Source organism: Magallana gigas, chromosome 5 (genome assembly GCF_963853765.1).
Source record: "Magallana gigas chromosome 5, xbMagGiga1.1, whole genome shotgun sequence".
Classification (NCBI taxonomy): Eukaryota; Metazoa; Mollusca; class Bivalvia; order Ostreida; family Ostreidae; genus Magallana; species Magallana gigas.
In genome coordinates, this window is record NC_088857.1 from 4,449,396 (window position 1) to 4,470,185 (window position 20,790).

The window sequence follows — 20,790 nt, forward strand, 5'->3', positions numbered from 1 at the left end:
GATGTTAAATTAACTAAGAATAATCACTTATATTTTTACATTCAAATAAAATAATATTGTGTACAAATAGAATAATATTGTGTCTCTTTAAACTTGCTATGGTTAGGCTTTTATATTTACGGATTTTTTCCAAGAAAAGTCAAGTCGGAGGACGAAAAACCAAGGACCAAAATACACATTCATTTTTTATTGATACATGATTTTGTTATGTTTCAGAGCATTTTGTATAACTGTCATGTGCCGCGACGTTTTTTAAGTTTTTTGGCACATCTAGTGGCTGGTTTTTAGCCAGCAGAATAGCAGGTTTGTCAGATTGGTCTAACTATCCCATATTCTTCCCCCAGTTGCCAAATTTTCCTATTCCTGGTGATCTCAGTGTCCCCACCATTGAAACAAATATGGTCGAAAATCGGGGATTTCCCTGAAATGATAATAGATTATCAGATGAAAAGTTGTGCTTTGTTTCCTTTTTTGTTGAATAAAACATTATAGTTTTGAGAAAAATCACTGTAAATACCAGAGTAATATGTCGTCTCAATGGGTGACCCGCAATGCAAGGACTCTTTTACAAGGATTTTGTCTTGCATATCCCCTCCTGGGAATACGGTACTACCACACACGTAGAGAAATTCCTCTTTTACTCTCAGCCCTGCTCGTTGTTTTCTGCTCTCAAGACGACGCTTGTGACGATTATCTTTCAATATTTGCCTTCAGTTCTTCTGACCATATCTAAAAATAAACCCAATATTTTGGCCTCAGTATCAACAAAATAAAAATACTTTCGGATATACGATTACTATTTTTAAATGCATGTACCATATTAAATTGTATGAAAGTTTATAATATTCTTTGAAAAGCACAAAAATACTGATCACCTTGGAAGCATTATTAAACAGCCTTTAAAGCTACATGTATCAATTTCAAAGTTTCAACTGTTCAACCCTGAAATGCAAATTGACAATTTTACAAAGCATAAACATACAGATAGCATCAATCTACACGAGGCTCTTTTTTAAGTTGCTCCTTCCATTTTCTATAGCCAGTGAATTTCTCAAATTCCTTTGGAATTTGCCGTCCCCGATCAACAAAGCGGCCATTAGGGGCCAAGAGACTCGTAAACTCTATTACAAGTAACTTAAAAACGATAAAGATATTGTTATCCATCATAGAAGCAAAGTTGTTGATAATACCAATATCTATCAGAAAAGATCATTGCCACGCCCCTTTATTACGTAATAAGGGATTTTAAGGGGCCAAAGTACTTAAACTTTGACGCAATATATCTAGAAAAGGAGACATATTTTGTTAGACATCATGGAAGAGAAAATGTTTGCATTTATAATTTAAATCGATTCCACTTATCAAAACACCAATGTCTGTCCCCATTAGGGATCTACAAGGCTTGCCCCTAAAATATTCAAACATTTGTATCTCAAAATTGAACATCAATTTAGGATGGGTGTAAGGGCAAAAAATGTTTGTTTTCTTAAGACCTTTTCAAAGAAATCAAGAAAAAGGAGACATATTTTGTTTAGCATTGTAGAAGAGAAAATGTTTGCATTGATGATTCTAATCAATTCCACTAATCAAAAGACCATTGTCTGTCCCCATTAAGTATCTGGAGGGCTGGCCCCTAAAATGTTCAATCATTTGTATCTAAAAAAGAACAACAATTTTAGATGGGTGTAAGAACAAAAAGTGTTAGTATTTTTAAGACCTTTTCGGGGAAATCAAGGAGAAGGGGCTGACCCCTTAAATTAGGGGCCAAGACACTCGTAAACTCTATTAAAAATAACTTAAAAACGATCAAGATTTTTAAATGCATTATAGAAGAAAAGTTGTTGATCGTAACAATATCTATCTGGAAAACTCATTGCCATACCCATTTATTACGTAATTAGGGATTTGTATACATTATCTGAAAGTGTGTGTGTGTGGGGGGGGGGGTATTTCTGAAATTGTATCAATTATTCATGGTATGATTTAAAACAGAAATCGCATGGAAGACCTACTCGTTACTCGTAACGAGATCGTATCTAGTTTACAATATTTTTCTAAGGTATAAAGTAATGATTCTTTTTTTGTAAATTGCTATTTCTAATTGTTGTAGGTTTTACCTATTTTTTATATAGAGGCAACGTGTACCTCACAATTTAACATGAAACCGTGTGACTTTTGTTTAACGTTTTGTGCAGCATGGTTAGCTATGTGCATGCACCATGCAGAGTATCTCTCAAATAAAGCTTTGTCACCCAAACATCCTAAACATGTATAAAAGAGGTATAAGTAGTTTTTACTGTAATGACATTAAAATGACAACAACTACAGCAAAATAATTTTGAATATTATCAAATTGTGCGTAGTATGTAATTCGCCGGAGGGGAATGGAGGAGACTTACAGAGGCATTGCCTGCTGCCTAATTCATTTATATAAATATAATGTACAATGTATATAGAATGTAATGTATTTTGCATATTAAAATATGTTTAAATCAAATCAATTGGCCGTAGGCTATTCACAATTTCACCATTAAAAGCGTTGTTTTCGTAAGTCTACATCCCATATTTTTTTTCTCGGAAAAGGCGGAGCGATGTTCCGATTACTCAAAAACGAGCTTGGAAATAAAAAAAAATGAGGTGTAATGTAGAACAAAAATAATTTTGTTAAAAAATCAGAAAATGGAGTGTTGTTTACTGGGATCTAATAAATTTGAATATTTGGCCTACTAATAGTTACAAATGCATGAAAGAAAAAAAATTATTTGAATTCGAGGACCACCTTAAAAGTGTTTGCATTAAATTGTTTTAGGAAGGTTGAATATCCAGAATACCTTTTTTTGCTATTTTTTTATTTGATATGAACATATTTTATTATGCAAATATACATTTACATGAATGGATTAGGCAGCAGGCAATGCTTATGTAAGCCTTCTCCATTATTTTTTTAAAATGAATAAACTTTTGAATTTCCCAAGGGAAAGGTAAGAGAAAGAGCCTAGATTAGGTCGTTAAACTGAAGAACGTTGAACAGCGGTATGACAAATCGATCTCTTGCTCCGAACACTATTCATTTAAGGGTTGCATGCAGGTGACCGCGACTGTATGGTTTTACCGTTTTATTGAGGGGGGGGGGGGGTGGTTTGGTGGGTGAGTGTATATATATCTTAAATACGGATTTTACCTCCCAAAATCCAAGTTCATCTTCATATATCCATTTACCTAGCTCATTGACTATTTGCAAAGGAATTTGCAAACCTATCTGGAGGTGGGAGAGGAAATAGCAAGTGAAAAAAGTAACACAATCACCTATTTATCTCCCCTCTCCTGATGAGTGCAGAATTGCTGCCATGTTTAAATGGACTATAGTGATCTTGAACAAACTACTTCAGATTAAACGATGTGAATGTAGTTTCGGATGACAAGTGTGCTGTTCGTAAAATCTCCTATAACGTTGGTAATCGTCTGGTCTCATGTGCTTTTACGAGTTCTAATGTCTCTGATTCCACTTTATCATTTCCAAAGCAAACCCTCTTCCTATCAATCTTGCAATAGAGATGCTTCAATATGATTATTTTGTGAACAAGTCACAATCACTCTAATAACACCCTTCCATTATCAAGGTAGGAAGTTCTTTTGAAGACCTATTGTACATATATCAAAGTTGTTCATATTGCTGATATTTTTAAAACAAGTGAAAAGCTGTCAATGTGACAGCAAACCGGGTTTTCTTTTATGTGAACTGTATCCATAATCCATGTCAATCCTGAATTGATAAACACTACCTACCGTTTGCAGTGAAATGGAGTACCCTATATGCACTTTTTTGCAAAAAATGACTAAGTTCAAAAGCTGGTATTTTTTTCATGAATTATCAGAAATCAAAATCCTAGCAATATGCACATTTCTGATATATGTGCAATTGATCTGCAAAAGAACATCTTCCTATTTTGAAAACTTTAGAAAGAGTTATCCGTACAATGAGGGTACCCTATATGCAATATTTTGCCACAAAATGACTAAGTTCAGAAGCTTGTACTTTTCCATAAATTATCAGAAATCAAAATCGTAGCAATATGCACGCCTCTGATATATGTACAATTGATCTGCAAAAGAACAACTTCTCATCTCAAAAACTGTAGGAGGAGTTATTCGTACAATGAGGGTACCCTATATGCAATATTTTGCCAAAAAATGACGAAGTTCAAAAGCTGGTATTTTACATTAATTATCAGAAATCAAAATCCAAGCAATATGCACACCTCTGATATATGTGCAATTGATCTGCAAAAGAACATCTTCCTATCTTGAAAACTGTAGGAGGAGTTATCTGTACAATGAGGATACCCTTTTGGCAGCCGCCCACCTGCCATTTTCACCATTTTATGGTCTTGAGTCCTTTTACTTGTCAGATGTTTACCTCCTATGTCCGATTATATCCGATCTTGTTTTCTTGATACGGGAGCTTTTCGTTTTTTCTATTGGTCAACTTGAGAATTTTTGAATATAGATTATTTGTATTACATTAAAACTAACAAAATATTAGGCTTACAGCAGTATAGTATTACGTTAAAAAATAGCGTGCATAACTGTGTGCCTGGTATACATGAAGATGCAAACTGTTGTAGACACATAGTGAATATTATGTGTATAATTATGTATTTGCATGGAGCTTAGTTATTGTCTTTTAATCAATACTCCTGTCGTTGTTTAGGTTGTACATGTATAAATGAAAAATTCTTGAACGATGTGGAGTCTCCGGGTTATTTCATCCTCATTCTAAAAAACAAAAACATTCAATACATAATGAAATGTTTCATCTGCATATATAGAATAATTTTCTTTGATAGGAGTGTTGATATTAAATGGATATATTGATTATTACCAAAAACCACAAATTCTATACTGCTTTTCAAATTCAATCATTAAATCCTTTATATTGATAGGTAACTCAGCCTAGTAACTGTAACAAAATGTCTTATTCTCGGACTTATTAAAATTGTTAGCAAAGCATGTATTTTGACCCATTATATGAAAAAATAAGCATATGCATCTTGTGAGTTAAATTGACAAGTGTACTAGTATATACAAAATTTAATTTATCTGGTTATCAAGTTTCCGTCTGAATAGGCCTAACATAACAGCAGGCTTGGCCAAGATTGCTCTCGGCAGCAAGATAATTGTCGGTGAAGCCATTGTTTGGCATCCTGAGTTTTTCTAAAGAAATTCTGCTTCTCACCATGGATCGGAGAAGCTTATACCTCCACAATTGATTCATTTAATGTATCTCTTACTTTGATTGTTGTGCTTGGCGTAGAATGAAACTCTTTCTTTTCCTTGTAAGAGGTCACCTGTAAGCATGTGGCCTCAATGCTTGACCGAACTGCTGGGTAAAGGAATGACTTCGATACCCATAGCCTAATGGCAACACCACCCCCTTGATCAAGTCTTACTACTCTGTGCGAAGAGGTTTTTGATTTGAAGACATCAGAGACCTGAAATACAATCATCACTAAAACAATTAATGTATACTATCAATATCCATCAATTATAAACAAGAAAAATGTTTATTTAGACAAATGAAGTGAATCAATGTCAGAGAGTTGATGTTATTTTGCAGTTATGGATATTTCAGATGTGTTAAAAAATGATGTTAGAATAATTAAAAAGTTAATGCAGCCAAAATAAATTACAAGCTGTTATTTGGTTTATGTTCATTGTCAAAAAACATAACAGTAAACATTTAAAAAGAATTATTGTCTCTGCAACATTGTGCTTAAACCAATCTGGAGTTGTATAAAAAGTCCTAGGGTCAGTGTGTAAAAGTAGGGTTACTCAGGTTACTGGAAACACAGATTTTGTTTGAGTGAACAAGGTTCTGTATCTTTTTATTGTATTCCTTTTAGACAAACTGTACATGTTTGAGGAACTTCAAGTCTGATTTTCCATATGAATAGCCCCTCTGACTGTAACTCTTGAGCCGTCTGTCATCTCCAAGGCATCACCATTGGAAATGGCACGAAGAAAAGGAAACGACTTTATTTCTTCCTCCCATTTCTTGGTAAGTACATCCTTATTTGTGTCTGTGAGCTGTTTGAGCTGTAAGAAGAAAGAAGTATTAAAACTTTTGGTAAAATCTGTGGCTTGAATGTATTTTACATTTTTTGAATTGCACCCCAGTTAGTTTACTATTCAAAATCTCTTTTCTTATAAAATTCAAATGATTTAGCTGGACCTGAAACTAACAGTTTACTGGTTTTGAGATCCCAATAGTATTAAGGCATTGTGTATAGTATGTTTGGAGACAAATTTATCTTTTCTTACTGGCAATAATGAAAAGCCGTTCTCTGGTATTTGCTGACAGCACAGCCTCTCGATGTCAGTAGGCATCTCTCTACAATGTGCTCACGTGTACCAAGATGGTGCATCACCTGGTGGTGGGTGGTACCATGCTGTGAGGTTTGCCCTGACGATTCTTGCATATTGTCAAAACACCATTGATGGGTTAACTGTATTCGGCGCGTCCATGCGCTCGCGCAACAGATTTTGTTTGTAAATTAGATTATCGATTATACGATATTATTTTCATCGGGCACGATGTTTCACTCTGCCAGATTGAGTAGTGAACAACGATGGTAATTGATGCACAAAGTAATAAATAATCCTGAAATCAATGAGTTTGATTTAAATGAGGCACTTCGTGTTTTTTCAATAGAAATAAATTGGAAACATTTAGTATATGAGAATGTAGAGGTGATAAATGAATGAGAGAAAAATCTAAAAATGTTTTTATACTGCCGTATATTGTTTGTGTGATGTGTTAGTAATAATACAATTGTACGTTATTTTGTCATCAAACTTCATGTTATTTTCATATTATGCTAAATACCACTAGAAATCATCTTTATTTTTTCTCGAGAGTATTGGGGAGAGGGAAGCACAAGCAGCTGGATGATGTTAAAATTATTTCTTGCGATAATGAGATAATTCTCTGTACTAAAATAATTATTATTGTATTATAGAAAATTATCATATTTCTAAAATAAATATTACAATGTCAGACATATGTGCCCTGGACCACCATCCACGCGGTGAAATTGGTACCCTGGATAAGTATTCATTATGGGCCGGCACGAGCCGGCCCATTATATGAAATAAGTTTAGAAAAGTCGCATGATTTACTGCGGAGCTGTGCATAAGTTGCGGAGGTGTTTTTTTAATAAATTAATATAAAGTTTAATTAAAATAAACAAAATTATGGTATTTTGGGGGAAATATACGTGTATAATATTTTTTTCTCGCAAGAAGCAAAAATACAACAACAAAAACTTATTATCATCCAGACTCTTTCGGACTCTTTTACTACAAATTGAAGAAGCGTCTGGATGATCGAGATTTAGCATATAAAGTACGAGTGACAGTTAGTGTTTTTAAAATTAATCGCCCGTGCGTTGTAAGTACATGTTCGTGCAATATTTTAAAAAATTGTAAAAATTAATTATTTTATACAGAAGTCATGATCTTCAAATTTCTAAATCATAGTTATTCAAAAAATTAAGTTCAAAGTTTAGTACAGGATTATTTTATGAATGGGAAACATAACGTAATTGCAGGAATAACGATCCATATTTGTTGTTCATTGCCGCGCAAAATAGCGGCACATGCTGAGGATTTCCCCACGAAACATCAGAATGGTAAGGAGCGTTTTAGCTAATATGCATCAAGGGTGCAATATTTTTAGGCCTTACAATGGTGTACAGTGTACTGCAATTGCACTCATAGCTTTAATTGTCTTTATGCAGCGTATGCCACATATATCAAATTTGTCTAGCGAAGAGCTTGATTTCATTCTCAGAGATGGGACTGATTTATATACGTACATCCAAAATCACGGTGGGTCCGGGGGATATCTGTATCACAGAGATTTACCTAATAATTTGCAGAACTGGAATCGTGATTATGGTGAAGTTGAATATTTTTATGACAGATATTATGGGCCAGTTAGTTCACAACATGCAGTTGACAGGAGTGCAGGGCAAATGCATTTCCGCGATGCAATTTTACAAGCATTGGACATATCATCTTTCCATCTTGTTACATTTCGTGATAGTACTGTAGCAATATACTATGACAATTTCAATGATGTGGTACATTTGTTTGATTCACACCAACGGGATCAATATGGGGTGTCTAGTCCAAATGGCAATGCTGTCTTGCTGACATTTGAATCTTTAGAAGAATTTATAAGGTACACAATAAGCGTTTACGGTGGTTACCAGTTTGAAATAACACCTGTTCGTTTTGGATGGTTTTCCATTAACAACAGGTCATGTGATGAACTGTCACACTCTGCTAAAAAGCAAAAGCAAGAAAGGTTGAGTAAAAATTTGAATTGCTTAAAAAGTCACAAACCCTCAACAGAAAATAAAAAGCAAAAATTGTCACCTGAGCATTTGAATGGTGTTAAAAAAGAGGGCAATATTTCATTTCACAACTATTGGAAAACTAACAAAAATGGTCAGAAAGCATGTCAAAAGAAGAAAAATAAGAAATTGAAATTTTCAGACTTTAATGTATTTCAAGAAGTAAACAAAGAAGTGGCTAGTATTGAGTTTCAAAACTTTTTTTCTGTCGATGATGATGGTGCACCGACATTAGTTTCTAATTGTTGCATTGTTGAGAATAGTGATTTCAATGATCAGAAGATTGATTATTTAAGCGATTCAAATCACATTAGAAAATTTGAGGAAGAAATTAGACAGTCTGCAGATTTTTATTGCATATGTTGTGAATAGTGATTCAGCGATAGTCGCCGACGATCGAAAAATCGTCGTTAGACTGCTACCGATGCCGACAATCGATAGCTGAAAGCTGACATCGATAGTCGGTAAACATTTGACTAAAATGTGAACTCGCGGTAAACAAATCCGTTTTGTGCCGGTTCTATTCATTTTTTAATTTCCGAAAAGAACGATAACTCTAAATAAAGTTCAAAGTTAAAATGGCTGAGCAAAGTGGGCAGGACGCGAAGACAGGGTCTCAGATCTACCCTTAACTAAGGACAACCCGGTCGGTAGTCCGAAATATTTGACGTTTTCCTGGCTTTTAAACGATTTTGATATTTAACATGCCAGGCAAGTAAAATATCAAAATCGTTTAAAAGCCAGGTAAACGTCAGATATTTCGGACTTCCCGGTAGGTTGTATGGAAAAAAAAAGTAGACAGAACTTATATGTCAGTTATTCTGCAAGCTCTGTAGAAAATCGTAAAAAAGATAAAGAGAAAAAAATGTCAGCTTCACACCACGACTTGCACGTCACATGTTAGACATGTTTTGTTGCTTTGCGCGGTCAGTGAAGTTTGCCAGTTCTATTTTATAAATTAATTTTTTTTTATGATCAGCGTTTACGATGATTTAAAATCCAAGATCTAGAATGAGATGGTCTTAGGAGGACACAATAGTGTTTTTGAAAATGAATAAGGATTTGTACTCGTGAAAAATTGAAAACTGAATAGTGGTAAATGCCTGGTACATGTTTTGTATTTTTTCTGATAAAAAATTGATACTTGAACAGAAAGTTCATAACTTACTACGGCTTTTATTGTTATAATAGTAATAACACTCTGTCACATAACAGAAACTTTTAATCTGCAAAAGCTGAATGCCTATAATGCCCTATATTGAAATACAAAACTTCTATTGACTTATTGTGTTTTTTATCTCGAAACAAAATCTATCTAGCTGAAAAATAACTTCTTGTTTATGATTTAATAATAATAATAATAGAGGTTTGAAACAGAAGTGCATTTATGACCATATTTATTAAAGTTCATTTTGCAAATGCCTATGTTAGTTATATTTGCTTGAATATACTATAAGTACGTGTACATAATTAATACATGTAACTATAAATTCAGTAAGTTGAAAATCTCCGATTATTTTCGATTATGAATCGAAATGGTGTTTCCGATTCGATTCGATAATCGATAGTGTTTTCTGTCTGATTCTGAAACACTAGTTGTGAAAGATTTTTGTTTTCAAATCAGATATATCATTTGAGTCAAACTGTCAGTTTAGATGACCTGCAAATTAACCAAGATGACAATTTGTGTAAGTTTTGCTACACTTCATTGAGTAAACAACAAATTCCTTATTTGTCATGCAAGTCGAATAATTTAAATGTAAATGAAATTCCTGAAAAATTGCAATGTCTTAGTCTTGTAGAAAGGAGACTGATTGCCCTGGTTCAGATATTTATGAGTCTATTAATTTTGCCAGGTGGACAGTATGGTGAGAAAGGTCTTGTCCTTAACTTGCCTTCCAATGTCCAACTTGTAGCTAATCAGTTGCCTCAAAGTACAAGAGATGTAAATTTAATTGGTGTAAAATACTTACATGAAAGTCATGTTGCAGATGAAGAATGGAAATATTTTGCATGTCCGTCAAAACTTTTAGAGGCTTTGAATTGGTTAAAAGCAAATAACAAACTTTATGCTAATATTTCTGTAGATTTATCTGAATATGATCACCATGATAGAGGATTTCATAATGCTTACAGTCTGAATGAAGTACTTGAAGTAGAGTCATATACTGCAACCCCTGTAAATAAAACTATTCCAATTGCTAATATACAAGAGTTTATAAATAAAGGGTGTATAGAAGTTCCTAAAATTGAGGAAGGACCTGTAAATGTATATGAAATGGAATCAGGAGAAGAGATGGCATTTCCCTGGCTCTTTCCTCACGGTATAAATGGATATAACTTTCCTAGACAAATGAAAATTCCACGTGCAATGTATTTCAAACATAGACTCTATCACAGACATGGTTATTTTAGAAAAAATATGACTTACTTATTACATGCTGCAGTTAACACGGACCTGATGCTGCTGAAGTCAGAGATCAATGTTAATATGAGAATAACCAAAAGTACACACAATTCTGAATTTGTAACAGCTTTTGATGTAAAGAATTTACAGCAAAATAGTATGTTATATCAAAATTCTTATATGTTCATGAAAAACATTAGAGGTACAGTAGCATACTTTAGAAACCAATTATACAATCTTTTGGCAATGTTTAAATTCTTAGGTCCCCCAACTCTTTTTATGACTTTATCCGCTGATGATCTCCATTGGTGTGAATTAGGAATGTTGTTAAAGAATGTCAATTATGAATCTGCTAAACTTCATAACAATTTTTTGGATGACATGAGAAAAGATCCACTATTAACATCGATCCATTTTGAAAAGAGATTTAATGCTTTGATGAAAAATATTGTTTTATCAGGAAAACAACCTCTTGGTATGGTACGTGATTACTTTGCAAGAGTAGAGTTTCAAAATAGAGGGAGCCCACATATACATATGTTTTTGTGGATTGATGGTGTTCCAAATGAAATAACCAATGAAAGTGTTCCTAATCTAGTATCATATATAAATAGTACAATTAGATCATGTCTTCCAGATAGTGAAGATGAAGAACTGAATTATCTTGTTAAAAAATTACAAACCCATAGTCATACGACGTATTGTACAAAATCATATAAAGCTTCTTGTAGGTTTGGATTTCCAAAGCTCATTTGTACACAAACAAAAGTACTTGGCAATATTGATTTTAATTCAGTTAACAAAGGAAAGTTTTATTTTACTAAAAGAAGTAAAAATGAAACCATGATTAATTGTTACAATCCAACTATTCTGCGTCATTGGAGGGCAAATATGGACATCCAAATGATATGCAATGCAGAAGGAGCAGCTTACTATGTTTGCAGCTATATCTGCAAGTCTGAACCCGACGAACTCAAAAATGCTTTAGGTCAGCTTATAAGTCAGGTGTTTCATGATAATCCAACAATTCCAAAATATCAACGTTTACTTAAAATAGGTCTTACTGTATTGAGGCATCGTAAAATGAGTAGTCAGGAAGCAGCATATCGTTTAAGCAATTTGAAATTAATACACACTAGTCGCAGATTTATTTATCTCAACACAAGAATGCCAAACAAAAGATTTAAAATTTTGAAAAGTAGAACAGATATTGAAAGTTTATCAAATGATTCTACAGACATTTTTCAATCAAATTTGATTGATTATTATCATTATCGACCTTCAGACTTGGAACAAATGTGTCTTTACAGATTCTGTTCATGGTATTCAAAATGTTATGATCCACCACTTAAGAAAAAGCTAAGTCTTGAGCGAATTTATATTGACAAGTTTGAGATATGGATGAGGAAAAGTAAAAATCCAAGTGTTGTTCGCACTCCAAATTTTCCATTGTTTTCAGAAGAACATTACTACTCATACTTATTTTTACTTATTCCCCATAGATCAGAAACTGAATTGATACAACCATATTTAACTGCAAAGGATGCATTTATCCAGAAAAGAGATATTATGGATAGTGAAATGGATTTTACTTTCTTTTCATTTACACAGCATATTGAAAACACAATGAGAAGAATCAACCTTGCTAATATGGCTAGTGAAGAAACATATGTTCAACCAAATGCTACAGTCAATAGTACCTGTGATGTATTTAATGATATGGATTTTGAGACTGTGTATATGACAATGTGTCCTCAAGAAAACAACAAGGATGATAAAAGAACAGATAGTTCAAAAAATTTTACTTTTGATGATGATTTTCACATGCATTCTTTACACTGTTCAGTGTCCATTGATGAATTTAAAAGAAGCATTGAAAGTATGACAACCTCTCAAACAAAGGCTTTGCATTTTGTGAAAAGTAAATTTGAAACACGAAATTGCCCATTTCATTTGTTTATTACAGGTGGAGCTGGCGTTGGTAAAACATATATAACAAAAGTTTTAATATCTTACATTCAACTCTACTGTGCTGAAGTTCCAAATTCTAATCCTGTCATTGTATGTGCACCTACAGGAACTGCATCTAATAACATTAATGGCCGTACTTTGCACTCTGTATTTAAAATTCCAGTTGCAAGTTTTCTTCAGTATGGTTCATTATCTAGTTATAGCATATCAAAATTAAGACAAGAATTTAAAAATGTGCATACAATTGTTATAGATGAAATCAGCATGGTGAGCAGTGAAATGTTTTCGTTTATAAGCCGAAGACTATCAGAAATAAAAAACAACAATAATGTCTTTGGGGGTTGCAATATTATTGTTATTGGAGATTTTTTTCAACTTCGACCAGTGAAAGGTAGTTTCTGTTTCAAAAATATGTTAATTTGGCAACTTTTTGATTCAATATTTTTAACAGAAAATGTGCGACAGAAAAATGATCATGTGTATTCTGCATTGTTAAATCGTGTAAGGATAGGTTATCCAAGTGACGAAGATATTTTGCTACTGAAAACAAGATTAGTATACAACACACAGGTAAACTTTTCTGAACATTTGCATATCTTTCCAACTAGAAAGCAGGTAGAATTATACAACAAAGAGCAACTGACAAAGTTATGTAACAAAACATATGTTATTCATGCTGAACATTATTTTTCTTCATCTGAACGAAATGCACATGCCCTTGTACCCATGGAAATGATACCAGTTGATAATAGTCTTGCTGGTGGTTTGGAAAAAGAGTTAATGATTTCAATTAATTGTAGAGTAATGTTGACAAGAAATATTAATACTGATCAGGGATTAGTGAATGGAGCGATGGGCGTTGTAACAAATATAGACTGTATTGGAAGTATACCATCTATTATCCATGTGAAGTTTGACAACCCTACAATTGGCCAAGTCATATGTAATGGTAGAAACACAGTTCATACACCTGTACATATTCAGCGCATTGAAACTGAGTTTATTTATAAGGGGCATCACATTGTTAGATCACAGTTCCCTTTGATTCTGTCGTGGGCATGTACAGTACATAAGGTACAAGGTATATCATTGGACTCTGCAGTTGTAGACCTGGGAAGTACAGTGTTTGATTATGGAATGGCTTATGTAGCTCTTAGTAGAGTCCGAACTCTGTCTGGTTTGATACTCATTCGGTTAGATCCCATGAAAATCAAGGCTAGTGACTCCGTGATAAATGAATATGAAAGGTTGAAAAATTTATTATTATAAAATAAATATCGGAACAATGAAGGAAGGTCTACATTTCCAAAATTCTTGATGTTGATAGGATGCAATTACAGTAATTTGATAAAAAGAAAAGTATACCATATCATGCCTTATTTTTCTTACAATTTGCAAAATTGTATACAAAACTTCAGTTTATTTCAGTGTTAAAGGAAAAGTTATTTCCCATAATTTAAATGTAAAAAAAATATTACATTTTATGAAATCATATAACAATAGCATTGATAATCTTGATATTATTAGTATCTCCAGGCTTCCTTTCATTATTAAGTTCTATAAAAAATTATAATGAAATTCAGAATTGGAACTCTTTAAATTCATTGTGTGAGGTAAGAAAAAAAATGTATCATCTGTTTTGAAATATTCTGCTATATTTCTTACGCAACCTTCTTAAGACTTGTTCAGATCAAACATTTGAATTATCTTAAATTATGTTTGAATTTTGTATGTACATTGTAAATGTACCAAACTGTTGTGTACTATATTTTCTTAAGTTTAAACACATGCTCATGTGTCTGTGTATTATTAAAGAGTTAAAGCTACAAAATTCTCACTGCTAGTATTTAAATTTCCATGTAATATAAAAATGTTTTCCTTTTCTTCTAAGGATGACACAAAAGTTCTTAAAGTATGCAGAGTTTCTAAAGAAATTCAAGCTTATAAAAACTCCAAGACAGATAAAATGATGAAATACTTTAATCTGGTGTGTGCAGAAAACATGAAAACCTACCATGTCAGAGTATACCTGACTGGAAAATATGAAATGTTCAAGGAAGGCATGACATACAAGTTTAAAAATGCTGTTGCGAAAGGAGAGAATGAACTCTGGGTGACCAAAGATACTACCATTGCATATGCTGTTCCTGTGACTGTTCACCCTTCACTGCAAATTCCACCATTACCAGAAGATGTCCCACCACAAGGAGTAGTTCAGGACTTGCCATCAGCATTAAAATCACCATCAAAATCAACAGTAACTGGCAAAATTGTAAAAGTAAGTAACAAATAATAAGAAATATACACAATTTTTTACTGTCTTCAAGTTGATTAGTAAATTCACAATGACAAAAGATATGCTTGTTATCAATTGCAGGTTTCTCCTCTGAAGCAGGTCCGAGATGGAACATTAAGCGTAAAGTCCTTACTGATGAAAGATAACGATGGGTTGGCAAAAGTTTGTCTATTCAGCAAAAATGCAGAAATGAATTATGAAGAAGGAGATGTTGTACAGATAACATCCGTGTATCCCAAGCAATTCTTAAATATGCCTCAACTAACTACCACCTCAGAGTCCAGATGCCAGGTAACAAATTTTTCCATTAATTTAGGTGCATTGTACTTTTATTTTCAGTTTTCTTGAAAACATTATTTATATCATGTTCAAAATTATGACGGGCAAATACTGAAAAAATAATGAATGCATAGTGTAAAATTGAAATTTTAAAAAAATTACACTCCACAATCAAAATTTAGGGAGGGGTAGGGTGCTCTATTTTAATTGTCATGTATGTCAGTATGTCTGTCCTTCTCAGCTCATTTTCAGGTTATCACAGAGAAGCTTTAACACTGATATTGAAACAAAGATTGCTAATAACTAATGCTTGACTCATAACCAGAAACAAGAGGCTTATCTTAACCATATACATTGAATCATACTGTTGGGTAATTTTGTAACTTGTACATTTACAATTTTCTTTTGTAGTTCATTCCAAATACCTTGAATGTTTCTGATCCAACAAGTGAGGAGTTAAAGGCGTTTGAAAACGATACAGACTTCCTCAATTCCACAAGTGACATTAGCACCAAAGCAATTACTCTGACTGATGTCTTAGAAGCTGATGTGTATGAAATCTGTGCAAAACAAGGTATTTGCAGAAAAGACCTCAATAAAAATATTCCTAGATTCTTATTGCTGATGAATAATGTTACTGCAAACTTGCTAGGGTTCTTACTCATGGACTTTATGTGATTGATCAATATAAGACACTGGGAGAAAACAGTATTTAAATCATAAGATTATAAATGTTTCTTAGAATCTGTATACACAGCATAGTTAAGGCTAGGAAGAATAATCTAATTGTGACCAGGCTACACTCAGGTCATGGTAAGAATTCGTCCCATATACTCCCAACTGCCCAATGTAGCAGCCACGAAGCGGATCTGCTTCGCGTCAATTTTCATTTTGTAAAAAATATTCTGCAGGGGGAAAATGCATATATGTACACTACAAACCTTTGTGAATATGTACATGCCATTAAATCCACTGAATATCCACTCGGGATCATATTAAGACATTACAATAAATACACATTAATTTCCCGGAAACCAGACTTGGAACTCCTCGCTGTTTTTCCGCTAAAATGGCAACGTAAATCCCTGTTTTCAAATTGACAAGATGACTTTCCTTCAAACATCAAATACAATGCACATATGATAGGCGTCGGAACCGGGGGGCTAGGGGGGGGGGGCTTAGCCCCCCCACTTTTTTTGCAAAGTTATACCTAACCATTAGAAACATAGCATGATAGAGGGTTGAGCCCCCCCCCCCCCCCCACTTTTTCTCGCAGGAAAGATAATTGTTCCTAAATTTACCTTGAAATATTGAGAAGTTGGATTCAGAAGTATAGTAGTTCTCCCCCCCCCCCCCCCCCCCCCCCCCCGGATTAGGAATTTCATGATTTTGAAAAAAAATGTTAGGGTAGGAAGGATTTTTTTTGGGAAGTATAGGTATACTCCCCCCCCCCCCCCCCCCCCCATGTGCTTTTTTTTTAACTTCTTTTGACTTTTATTGATAGAAATCATGTAACAAATAATGCAATAATTACATTGTACTGATTAAAAATACAACGCTCTAAGTTGACAACTTAAAACTATGTGATCTTATTGATTCTTTTAGTCTTCTCAAAGTTACATGAGGCTACAAATCAGGTGACAAATTATAATATTTATCAGGCCATATTGAGGTCAATGTCACATAAATTTCCGTCAATTACAGTGAAGAAAACGGGTTATATTTTATGCTATATATATGTATATATACAGCTATGCCCAAAATTTTCCATTGATGAATTTCAAACACACATGCATCTACTGTCCTTTCAAGATATTTGGGCAACAGTGCACTCACTACATGTATGTACTTTGGCTGTGAAAATGGCACTGCATGACCTTAAATTTCTATGGAGATTCAGGAAATATTGATGACCCCTGTTACAAAACACTACTTCGTTCTATACAGTTACCTAACTTTAATTATTTAATTTTGCACTGTTTAATTTTTCAAAGGTGTGGGTAAGAGTTCAGACATTGAAAAATTGTGTATTTAATTTTTTTTTCCCGTAATTTACCGGGGTCCAAGCATTGTACATGCAAATATTTTCACAGTGCTTATGAAAAATGTGTGTTGCACTGATTTACTCATTCCCTGAACACACCTTTCCTGCTGTATTTCACTGTTCGCAAGTTTACTTAAAGATGTTTAGAAACAGTAACATTCATTTTTTTCTCTCCCAGGATGTCGCCAAAAGAAGATGATAAAAGGACAGTGTCCAGTTTGTGGCGGGCAGGAAAGTGCCACTGAAAAGAACATCAGAGCTTTGTTTCTTTATGAATCGGAGGGTCAGAAAGATAGGAAGATAACCATGTTTAAAGGTGCCATCGAAAGTGCCATGAACAAAAATGTACCAACAACAGACAAAAATGAAACCTTGATGTTCCTGATTGAAAGCTTGCCCATTTCATTTTCTGGATGCATTAGTGCATCCAACATTGTTTACAACATAAACACAGATGCATAAAAAAAACCTCAACATGCTTATTCAGTCTCGGCATGGATAGAAATACTTTATTTTAATCCAAGACAAGTAGTCAATACTGTGGTTTAAAATGTTACTACGGGATTTGCAACATTAAGAATCACAATATTTCTGTTATTTTGTAACCTTTAAAACCTTTTTTCATCAGTTTGCATAATAGATCATATTCTTTGTCATTTATTCAAATTTGTATTATACGATAAAAATTTAATGATGAAAACAGTTGAACTTTCAGTTTACTGAAGTCTTATGTCTATCAGTATTATTCAGATTACTATTGTATTATATAAGATTACATTGGCCTATCAAAACACATATTGATTTAAAATGCTAGTAAATTTTCTTCTTTTGTGTATTGTAAACTTCATTTTGGATATTCAGCTGCTGTTCGTGTTATTTTCTTAATATTTGTTAATCAGAGCAGTGTTATGATGATGCTTTTTATATCATGTCCATATTTTAAGGTTTCCTATACAAGTAGTGGCTGTTCTTTGCTGATGCTTTATAACATCCTCTGAAGAATGATACTCTTTAAAATGCTACCACAGTACTAAAATTTACAAGTTTTACAGATGAATCAGACAGTCATTTATCATTCATCACAAGTTCAAATTATTTTTTATATTGCACTAGATCCTGTACCAGTAGTTTTCCTTAAAAGTTTTTTTTTAAAATGTTCTTAAGTAGTGGCTGTTCTTTGCTGATGCTTTATAACATCCTCTGAAGAATGATACTCTTTAAAATGCTACCACAGTACTAAAATTTACAAGTTTTACAGATGAATCAGACAGTCATTTATCATTCATCACAAGTTCAAATTATTTTTTATATTGCACAATAGATCCTGTACCAGTAGTTTTCCTTAAAAGTTTTTTTTTAAATGTTCTGCTTTGATATTCTGTGCTGCATTGCCTCGTTTTCTAGAGATGTTATCTTAATTCAACATCACTTTTAAAAATTCAATAATCTAGTCATATTTACAGAAAATTTTGGCAATTACTTCTCCATTAAAAAAAATTGAAGGGTTTCTTCACTTTCATTTTTTCAGTCACATTTTTGATACTCAGCAATTGTTGTTTATATTATTTTTTCAGAGCAGTGTTTGCTTTTATATATGTTAAATTTACATACGTTTGAACGCTCAGCAGTTTATTCTGCATAATTTAATATTTGTTCAGGAAAACAGTTATGATATTTTTTTTGTCATACATTTAGTAATACATGGTTTTTTAAATGTTATAATAAATGTTTTCTTGCTAATATCTTATGTTTTTTGTCTATAAATATTGTATTCAAATTCGGATCAAACAGGTGATATCACTATAGCATTGAATCATGATTTTTTGAAGTATACACTCTCATAACTGCAGCGGTGCGTGCATACAAATTTTCATAACGCGCTAACGCGCGTTACTCAATTTGTATGCACGCACCGCTGCAGTTATGAGAGTGTATACTTCAAAAAATCATGATTTAATGTTATATTTACATTTTTTAACTTCTTGCCTCGTCTGCAAATGTGATTCCTACCTTTAAATTCATATCTTATCCTAAGGGTAAGTTAATATTAATGGAAGAGCCACAGTAACAGCCATAAGCGTGAACTTTGATTATCGCTTGTGACGTTGCAGTTTTCAGCGTTCAACGTTTGTGACGTCATAATTAAACTCGTCAATTTGACCTTTGACTACTTGTTGCATTTAGAGGCGTTTGAAGATCACAGAATTTAATGGAAAAACACAGTAGAATGTAAATATTTAATGATAAATGCCGAAACAGTACTTCATTGCACATTTATCCCATTCGCTACCTCAAGTATTTTTGTACCCACAGACTTCACATTTACTACGTAAGTGGAGGATGGTTGGACAAAGACGCTTACAGAATTTTAGTCGTCAAAAGGTCAAGGCATTAAATACTCGTATATCCGCTGCACATTTATGTGATGTGATGTCTGAAAAAAATTGTAGCCTTAACGGCCATGTTCACTATCCTCAACTATCCATAGAAAAGACACCTGTAGATATTGCTAAAAAATAGAGGTAGTTGGTACCCTTTAAACCAAACTTTCAGAATGTGTGAAACAAAAATACTGTAGGTAATTTTTCTCGGCCCATAAATTTGGTGCTTGCACCAATAGTTTCTTGTTAATCATGTAATAAGGTACGGGTTCAAGGCTGAGAGGGAAACATATTATTTGGTTATCCTGTGCGCATTTGTATAGTAGTACCTTGTATTATTAAAATTGGCAAGAAGTTCTCACTTGATAAAATAATAACAATATATCGGGAATAGGTGCGGGAGAAAATTTGTAGTTATAGAAAATGTCTGTACAAGGCATGGGCCTTCTTGTCATTAACCTTCGATATCATTGCTCAGACGACGATTAGCCGTGTGTTAACATATATTTGATATCATTCACTCTAAAGGCAGTATGAAGAAATCTTGCGATTACATCACTTAGTATTGTAATACATGTAAATTTACATACTGGACGACCCCATTTATAATGTTTAGGTCAGTTGGGCTATTGACTCAACGAGTCCAATTTCTAGACGATTATATATTCTAAGTTGGTATTAATAAATACGGACAGTACGGTTTGTAAAACACCGATACCCTATATGGCATCAGAGACATAAAAACATGTGTGTTTATGTTATTTATGTCTCTGTTTGCATTTTATGCCAAGATAAGTCTTACAAAAGTAGACTGGACTTCAGGATCAATGTTCTATTAAAGATTTTTTTTAAAATGTTAGCTGATGTCCAAAGAAAACAGAAGCAAAAGCTCTAACCGCTCAAAGTTATAGCAAAATAGACAATATCCATTGTAAAATCATGAATTAAAAATGAAATGCAAAGAATTTTGGTTTGTGTCACTAAAGAATAAA

General features: G+C 33.3%; 1 protein-coding gene and 2 long non-coding RNA genes across 3 annotated transcripts; 1 reads left to right on the plus strand and 2 right to left on the minus strand.

Annotated features, from left to right (window-relative positions):
• Positions 1–217: 217 nt before the first annotated feature.
• Positions 218–3,592, minus strand: LOC109621168 (uncharacterized). Its single transcript, XR_010714077.1, has 3 exons — positions 3,307–3,592; positions 518–729; positions 218–421 (listed from the first exon to the last, which is right to left on the minus strand). It is a non-coding gene; the product is annotated as an uncharacterized lncRNA (long non-coding RNA).
• A 7-nt stretch (positions 3,593–3,599) lies between these two features.
• On the minus strand, positions 3,600–7,067 carry LOC136275496 (uncharacterized). The gene is made up of 3 exons (XR_010714078.1): positions 6,322–7,067; positions 5,292–6,096; positions 3,600–4,776 (listed from the first exon to the last, which is right to left on the minus strand). It is a non-coding gene; the product is annotated as an uncharacterized lncRNA (long non-coding RNA).
• Positions 7,068–7,526: 459 nt separating this feature from the next.
• On the plus strand, positions 7,527–19,090 carry LOC136275742 (uncharacterized). Its single transcript, XM_066085650.1, has 5 exons — positions 7,527–7,691; positions 14,690–15,076; positions 15,176–15,385; positions 15,785–15,947; positions 17,596–19,090. Exons 1-5 carry the CDS (start codon positions 7,659–7,661, stop codon positions 17,877–17,879), a joined length of 1,077 nt encoding a protein of 358 aa, XP_065941722.1. The 5' UTR covers positions 7,527–7,658; the 3' UTR covers positions 17,880–19,090.
• The last annotated feature ends 1,700 nt before the right edge of the window (positions 19,091–20,790 follow it).